The following is an 8105-nucleotide window of genomic DNA, read 5'->3' on the forward strand; positions in this document are numbered from 1 at the left end:
GAGCTGAAGGTCCTCTTGGGAGAAGGTAATAGGAATGTGAGACCATCTTGACTTGATGAAGGGTCCTTGCACCCCAACATGCTGTACCCTTCTCTGTGCTTCCTTCTTTTGTTTCTTGTTAGCTGGCTCTGAGGACGAACCACCCGTGATTGGGAGCACCAGCTTCGGGTCCGAAGCAGCTCCAGCTTGATCGTTGAACGAAGCCATCAGCTCGAAAAGTGGAAGTGAGTTCACCGGAGGTGGGCGCCAATGTTGGAGACTCGTTCTCAAGTGCTATGAATTAAGAACAAGGCAACATAAAATGTTAAATGTCAACGTCCTTCGTCCATAAAACATTATTCCCTTGAGGATAATGGGTCTTGGACGAAGGTTGATGAGAGTAAAATTACGAAGTTTAGATCTTCGTACTAAGATTTCAATAGATATTGCAAGATGACATAAAATAAAAGGTGCAAAAGAGATAAATAAGTCATGGACGAATTATATTATATTTTCTTAATATATCCAATTATTGAATACAATAATACCTCTGCCTTGACAAAAGGTTGAACTCCAGAATATGCGGTTGCAGTTACCAGAATCCGTGAACAGTAAGGGAATACTGTTCACTATTTATAGGCACAGGGCGCAGCCTGTGAGGGATTACAAGTATGCCCCTTATGAAAGTTTACAACATTGACTCAGACCTTTATGGACTAAAAGGTCATTCTATCTTTAAGTCGGTTTGTAATACCGAAGCTTCATGAAGAGGGACCTTCGGCCATCTTATACAAACAGCTTCAGCCGAAGGCCGCTTCTTCCTAGAAGACCTTCGGCGACGAAGCACAGGCCCAACACAAACTTACTCTTATTTGATCTCTGTATGGTGGAATTATATCATTCTATAATCTCTATTCGTTCAGTCAGTTGTTGTGAACTCTCTTCTAATCGTTTTCTCCATTGCCATGTTATACCAAGACATATTGGATGGAGTAAATAATAACATCAGTTAGTCAAATTTTAAAAATATTATACAGAGAGCGAAGACAATCAATAAAAAATATTGAGATCTTTTTGGCGGATAGTTTACGTGGGTATTATTGTGAGCCGTCACAACGCATAGGCAACCGACTAGTATGTATAAAGGACGAGATATAGAGGACGCTGCTGCAGATTAGAAAGATATAGAAGAGAGAATCTTTTAGATGAGACTATAAAGTACAGGCATAGAAGATGAATATAGATTACATTGCTGGAGACTTTAGAAACTAGTGCCAGAACGGCAAAACAAGTGAACAGTGAAAGCTTGCCGTGAAACAGGATTGCATTGTACTTTGGAGTTGTCTTCCCTCTGGTTGGTTGGGGGAAGCGTTATACGTTACGGTTTGGAGAAAGCATTTTCATGGCAGTTCTTGTAAAGGAGGCCATCCTCGAGGTCATTGCGCTGCAATCCCGTCCATCCATTTGCCGATTTGCTTCAGCTGCAGAGAGCAACGATCCCGCAAAAGATGTCGGCCTAGTAACCGCCTTTCACTCACAGAAATCGTCGGCGTGGTCCTCGGCAGCTCACTTCCTCCTGCTGGTGGTGATGGAGAGGCGCTCGAGGCTCCGGAACGTCGTGCTGTCCCGCGAGCCGGAGCCTCCTCTCTCGGCCGCGTTCCGGGCCACGGGGGAGCGCGTGGACGACCTGCTGTTCTCGGCGCCTGCCGAGTGGTGGTGCCTCTGCACTGTGGACGGCCGCCCGCTGCCGCCACTACTGCCAGAAACCCACCGGTGGTTCTGGTCACTGCAGTCCCCCGAGGAGGTCGGCCGGCTGGACGAAGCCGCGGGCATTTTCGACGAGCTCCCTCCCCAGGACAAGATGTGCGTTTTCTCTGAGTCGGCAACCTGGTGCATGCATACAGTTACTTGTCCGTTCTCCAATATTATGCATACAGATACGACCATGGTTGTATCTATGGTTAGATCGTAATCGAATAGATCAGATGATTTGCTTGCACGCTTGCATATAATGACTGCTTGCATAACAGTCGTTGCCAATATTTATAGCCTACTAGTTTTTTTTTCTAACTAAAACACACAAATGAAAAAGAACAGAGGGATAGTATTCTGTTTCCATCAGAAAATTTGGTGCGTTACAATGAGAAACATATATACCAGCTCTATCTTTTTATGTTTTGCAAACAACAAAAAAGGTAGTGTCCATCTATGCAGAGCGTTCTCAGCTGATTAGCATCCTCAAGTGTATGTGATAATCAAACGAGTTGAGAATGAGCAGCATTGGACTCATTTGTAGAACCAATACGGTATACAACATCGTGTCATGTTTCTGTGAAAAGATTATAATACACTACCTAAGAACTGACCTGGGTTAGCAGAAAGATTTCCAGCACAATACTAAGGACTCCTTTTCCATTTACTGCACTCATTTTCAATTTAGTGCATATTTTTCGTTTAAAAAGTGTATATCTCCATTCATGTTTACTAGATAACACAGCTAAACCGGATGCTTATTACGCTACAAGAGCTAAATCGGATACTTACTGCTTCGTTGGATGTGCCAAAGGAATCTGCAAGGCTTTGGTGCCTGGAATGATCTCCATGGCGACCAGAGCCTGGATTTCTTCTGGCGAATGCCTCAACAGCACCCGTGAATCTGTCCCGGGCCTCTTGTCCCACTGGCAAAAACACAACTAATTAGGTAAATTGACTAGTTTTTCACATAGCAATGGGTCAAATGAGATTAACTACCAGGAGCGGTACCGGAGGCTTTGTCTGTTCGGTCAACTGATGGTCCAACTCCAGCCATTCTTGCACTTGGTTGCTGGATGAAAAACATAACGGCATTTACTTTTTCATGAAACGAAAAGACAACAGTAATTCACCAAGAATGTAGACCAAACAAGACATAAGAGACATACTTGAACAAGCTTGTTGTTGGAACCGATTTGAGGGTGCTTGAGTACAGTCCAGTCAAATACGTAATCAAACTGGTATCCTACAGTGTTAATCTGTAATGAGACCCGGTTTCCTAACACCAGATCATAGAATGGGCGAGAACAGTGCTCACGTTAGCCACTCAGAACAAAGGGGGTGTGTACCTTCCCGGATAAATACATCACGAAACAGTTTCTTCAGAAAAGAGTAGTCTGGCCTGTCTTCAAATCGCAGGGAGCGACAATAGTTGAAATATGAGACGAACTCCGACGGGTAAGATTTGCAAAGAACCTGGTTAAAAATTATATTAGTTCAAACAGTGCCTGCAAAAACTAAACTACCATGACAGGATTACGATGTTCATGTTGGCAAATATAAGTACCTCTGCTGACGTAAGCATTTTCTTTTCACTAATTTTGTCATACTTCTGTTTCTTAGTGCCAGCTTTAAGACCCTGCCATGGGAGGCTAAGCACAACGAAAAAGCATGTCAAGTATAACATTGATAAAATAGGAAATATAGTAAAATAGACAGATTCAGGACAAACCTTCCTCTTAAAAAATATAGCAGAAGATAGCCAGCAGACTCCAGATCATCTCTCCTACTTTGTTCTGGATGAAATAAATAAAGGTACATGAAAAACAGCTACAATGCGTTTCCCTCCTTTTAAAAGCTCTAGATCAAGTATCTTCTCCTTTGCCAGGTTAGGTTCATTTCATGACTAAGCATCGAAGTAGGGGTGGTAATGGATCGCGATCCAAAAGTTTCTTCACAATTTGTTAGGGCTCTAAATTAATTTTAGTTCAAAAATGAATAGAAATAGAGCCTGAGTCTAATCCGATTCGATCCTTAAATTTTATAGTGTAAAACTTAGAGCCCATTATCACCCCTACATCCAAGAATCAAAATGTGTATGATTATATTACAATTGGAAACACATTGTAACATTTGATTTGCTCATTGTGCCCACCTATTCCAAGATGAGTATTCACACTAGCATAACGTGCTGTTCCAGTCAGATTTTTGTTCTCCCTGTGCAGAAAAAAAACAATTAATCATTTACCCTAAAAAATAACTGGTCACAACAATGAAAAAGGTTCACTTTATGTCTAATCTATAGATTAACTTTGAGCCTAGCACCCTAGTCCGCAAATGTCACAAAAAAGGAATTACATATTTGCATGTAATGTGAGTGTGACACTAGAATACTTTTAACCTTGGTGTCCGAACATGTTCTTGAATCTTGAAGAGGTACTAATACACAACATCATGACGCAATTGGACAGTCACACTTTGAGTAATTGTCATTTTATTTCTGAAATTTACATGTAAATAACACAAGATCAAACAATCCACTCAGGTTGCCTCTCTGTACCATGATCTGATACTACATTAAATCCACAGAACCTCAGTTTTGATTACCCAACAGTGTACCATTAGCCAGTGTCTCTCGAGACAATGCGGGAGTTATGACACAGTTGGAGGCTGTGCAAATTCTCACAGCCCATTTTCTTCTTACGAACATGCAATTTAACAGAATAATTGTTTGGCACAACAAAGTCCAGGCTCAGTTTTAAGTGAAAACTTCATTAGTATGCTTCACCTGTATGGGATGTGTTTATGAGTATGAAGGTCCTTGTATTTCTTAGCAAGTCCATAATCAATGATATAGACCTACAGAATAAAAACGATATTATATTTTTACTATTGTTTATTGAAGAATAAGAATCTTAAGGATTATTACTAGATATTATTAATATTAGAGAAGTAACTACTATGTTCTGTTTATTTTGGAAAAAACTTAAGTACATGAAATTCAGGGGTTAAGTCAAACCTGATTAGCTTTCCGACCTAAGCCCATAAGGAAGTTGTCTGGCTTGATGTCACGATGAATAAATCCCTTGGAATGCATGTATTCCACTCGGTTTATCTAAACATGAAAGAGTCAATATTTAGTAATGTAAGCCCAAGCAAAAAGTCTTCAAAGAAAACTAAAAGGGTGGTAATAAAGTCTTGCTCTCCATCCCTCGCACTGAGAGAAAAAAGGAACAAACTTAAAATAGTTACAATCTTGCAAAGCTTGGCCGAGATACACTCAGAACAACACATGGTGTTCATGAAACTCATTTGTAGCATCAATGATCTAATAATATGAATTAAAACCCACAAGATAAGGCAACACTTATGGTAGAATGCTCATGAATCTTCTGAACATTGTAACACCTAACCAGAAGCTGATATCAATTTCCAGAAAGTTGACTATGGAATATAATAAACTCACCAGTTGATCAGCAAGCATGAGTACTGTTTTCATAGAAAAATTCCTGTGGCAGGAATTAAACAAATCTTCCAAGCTTGGGCCAAGAAGATCGATCACCATAACATTGTACTCCCCCTCGACACCATACCACTTGAGGTGTGGGATACCATCTATGTTTCCAAAATGAGTGACTAAAAAATAAGCAACCAGAAGGTGTGGGCATGGATTATTGTAAATAAACATGTAAATTACAATCCACTTACTTCCACCCTGCAGTAGCATATAAACTTTAGATTCATAGTGCAGCTGTGGATGTTTTGTTTTCACAGGCTCCTACAGATCAAACCAAAGAAAAGGTGAATCCTTGAACCAAACACTTCAGCTCTAAGTTTAAAAATGGTATATCTTGATTCTAGAGAAGAGAAATGTTATAGTAATTAATTAAATGCAAACAGTATATACGTCACAGGCAGGTTAATTTGCACGTACCAATTTTATTCCCACTTCCTCACCATTCTGTATATTAACACCTGGATCATGAAAAGCCACACTAGGAAGAATAAAAATTTATTTCTAGGGTCAACGAAACACAACCATAATATGCATAAAATGCAAAGAATGTACCGAGATATAGCTCCCCAAAAGATCCGCTCCCAATCTTCCTCCCAAGCTTATACTTCCCTCCAATCACGCGCTCCATGATCACTCACTCTCCTCTTTGATTTCTCTCTCCCACGAATGGATTTCTGCCGCTGAAAAACACCAACGGAACGAAGAATGATGTAACCACGTTCAACCTGAATAATTTCCCAATTTCACTTGAAGGCAAAGAGACTTTTGATTTACCGGCGGTTCAGTTCAACTGCCCATAGCCCTAATGCCTCCTCAGAGAAGCAGCAATACTGTTTGCAATCGAACAGTAACGCCAAGGATCGCAAAATCTCTCCCTGAAAACCACAGAGAAAATGAAACCTGAACCAGCATCTTACCTTAGCACAACCAGCGTAATATTAGCTTTCTTTATTTAATAATAAATTCTTGCTGTAGTAGCTCTGGCCGCCTCCAGTTTCGTAAAAAAAAGAAGAAACAAACAAACAGGGCAGCATTGCCCAGCGGGGGCTAGGACTGCATGCACTCAAATGTGGATGACACAGGAAGAGAACGTACACAGGGCGTGAAGCGCGTACCGAGGGACGAGGAACCAGCAGGAAACTCGCCCAGGCCGCGACGCGCGCGCGCAGCGGAGAGGAGCCTCCCTCCAATGACAGACCTCCGCACCGGATGCGAGGCCGCGGTCGAATCGCATCGGTGCCGATCCTGCAATTGGAGGGAGGGAGGGAGCGAAAGGTGGGGAGGTGCTGGGAAGCGAGCGGTTGCGGTTGTTGGTAGTCCTTTCTTTGGCTCTCTGGGTTGTCGGAAAACCTGGTTTTGTTTGGTTAGGCTATCTCGTTCTCCGGCAGAACACAGACCTCTGGGACAGACGCGCATGTGTAATTTGCACGCTCACAAGCAACTGTTCACTTTTCGAGCAGCAGTGCAAGTAGGGCTGGACAAAATAGTCGTGGCTCGTGAGCTCGCTCGACTCGTGGCCAGCTCGGCTCGGCTTGACTCGGCTCGTTTCAATTTTATCACGAGCTGAGCTAACATCTCAGCTCGGTTCGTTAACGAGCTAGCTCGACACGAGCTCGAGCCAGCTCGTTAGCTCGAATGAGCTAGCATTTATCTGTAAAACAAAGCATATACTTGTATTGGATGAATTAATAAGTGATGAACTATGTTAGTTTAGGGTTTAAATGATGTGATATATAAAATTATGAGTATTGTTAGTCTTTTCTAGTGTTAAATTAGTATGAAATTAACTAGCAATTGATTATATTGGTGTATATATACATGTATACTATTTTTTGTTCTGGCTCGCGAACTAAACGAGCCAGCTCGAGCTCGCAAACGAGCCGAGCCGAGCTGGTTCTCTGGCTCGGTTACTTAACGAGTCGAGCCGAGCCAGCTCGTTTCCTTAACGAGCCAGCTCGAGCTCGGTCGAGCCGAGCCGAGCTGGCTCGATATCCACCCCTAAGTGCAAGGATGATAACGTAGAAAATATGTGATTTTCCTCTGTGAGTCTAATTATGCGTCCTCTGTGAGTCAGCCACGCGGGACAAGTTCGCTAGTTCCAGATTAAAAAATGTTTTATTTTTTATAAAAATGGTTAAATAGTTTAGATCTACAAAAAATAGATTCACTAAATAGAAGACCAGATTGATTATTTTGGTGATATTTCTTAAGAAGTGCTCCACACACTCAAATTAGGTGAAATTGGTAAAAAAAACTACCCACCACTAGCCCTCGTTAGAAAACGGTTGGTTTCTTAATTTGCTCCATGGCCGTCTTCTTCTTCATGATCGAATGTGCATCTCGCGTTGACCTTGGCTACTAGCCCTAGCACCTACATGCGGTTGCCGCCTGTGAGACTGACGCCCTAAGACCAACACCAGTAGAGCTGGCTTAAGTTTATGTAAAATACGTAGGCGAGTCACTGTAGTTGTGATGGTCCGCGACGTGCAGAGCTCGGGTTCCTGCCTGATGAGCCGGACGGTCCACGCCTGATGGCCGGACGGTCTGCACGTGCGCAGGGGCGGCGAAGATCGCCGTCAGTGTCTGGATCTCGCTCCCGGGAGGAACCCGTTGGGGAGGAGAGATCCTAGGTGTTGCCTAGGATCGGCAGGCCAACCTAGTCACCTCTAATCGACGTAGAGCCGAAGAGAAGCAGAGAATTTGGGGATTGAGAGGCTAAACTAGAACTACTCCTAATGCCTAAGGTAAAACGAGAGATAAACTGAATATTGATTCGATTGTTGATGATCAATCGACGATATTCCTCTATATTTATAGAGGAGCTAGGGGGCCTGGACCCGTTACAAACCAATTTCCC

The 8105-nt window shown here is 42.4% G+C and overlaps 1 protein-coding gene across 4 annotated transcripts; it reads right to left on the minus strand.

Moving 5' to 3' along the window:
* Positions 1-1134: 1134 nt before the first annotated feature.
* LOC103626171 (casein kinase 1) lies at positions 1135-6605 on the minus strand. 4 transcript variants are annotated; one of them, XM_020538294.2, is made up of 16 exons: positions 6364-6605; positions 6023-6123; positions 5801-5928; positions 5666-5706; positions 5440-5509; positions 5198-5346; positions 4751-4846; positions 4520-4590; positions 3887-3948; positions 3464-3527; positions 3299-3383; positions 3081-3207; positions 2901-2977; positions 2731-2803; positions 2524-2657; positions 1135-1866 (listed from the first exon to the last, which is right to left on the minus strand). In XM_020538294.2, the coding sequence occupies exons 3-16, from the start codon at positions 5874-5876 to the stop codon at positions 1546-1548; spliced, it is 1446 nt and encodes a 481-aa protein (XP_020393883.1). In that variant the 5' UTR covers positions 5877-5928; positions 6023-6123; positions 6364-6605; the 3' UTR covers positions 1135-1545. The 4 variants fall into 4 exon arrangements, with proteins under 4 accessions (XP_020393883.1, XP_020393885.1, XP_020393884.1 ...); XM_020538296.3 differs by having other exon boundaries at positions 2743-2803; positions 6364-6588; XM_020538295.3 differs by having other exon boundaries at positions 2743-2803; positions 6344-6588.
* Positions 6606-8105: the final 1500 nt, after the last annotated feature.

Source organism: Zea mays, chromosome 5, assembly GCF_902167145.1.
Source record: "Zea mays cultivar B73 chromosome 5, Zm-B73-REFERENCE-NAM-5.0, whole genome shotgun sequence".
Lineage (NCBI taxonomy): Eukaryota > Viridiplantae > Streptophyta > Magnoliopsida > Poales > Poaceae > Zea > Zea mays.

Excerpts from the sequence above, each read along its gene's own strand:
- LOC103626171 (XM_020538294.2), bottom strand. The coding sequence starts at position 5,876 with ATGGAGCGCGTGATTGGAGGGAAGTATAAGCTTGGGAGGAAGATTGGG. Across the intron at positions 5,347-5,439 it reads TATGCTACTGCAGGGTGGAA|ATGGTATCCCACACCTCAAG; the intron begins GTAAGTGGATTG and ends TTGGAAACATAG. Across the intron at positions 1,867-2,523 it reads TTGGCACATCCAACGAAGCA|GTTGCCGACTCAGAGAAAAC; the intron begins GTAAGTATCCGA and ends TGCATGCACCAG.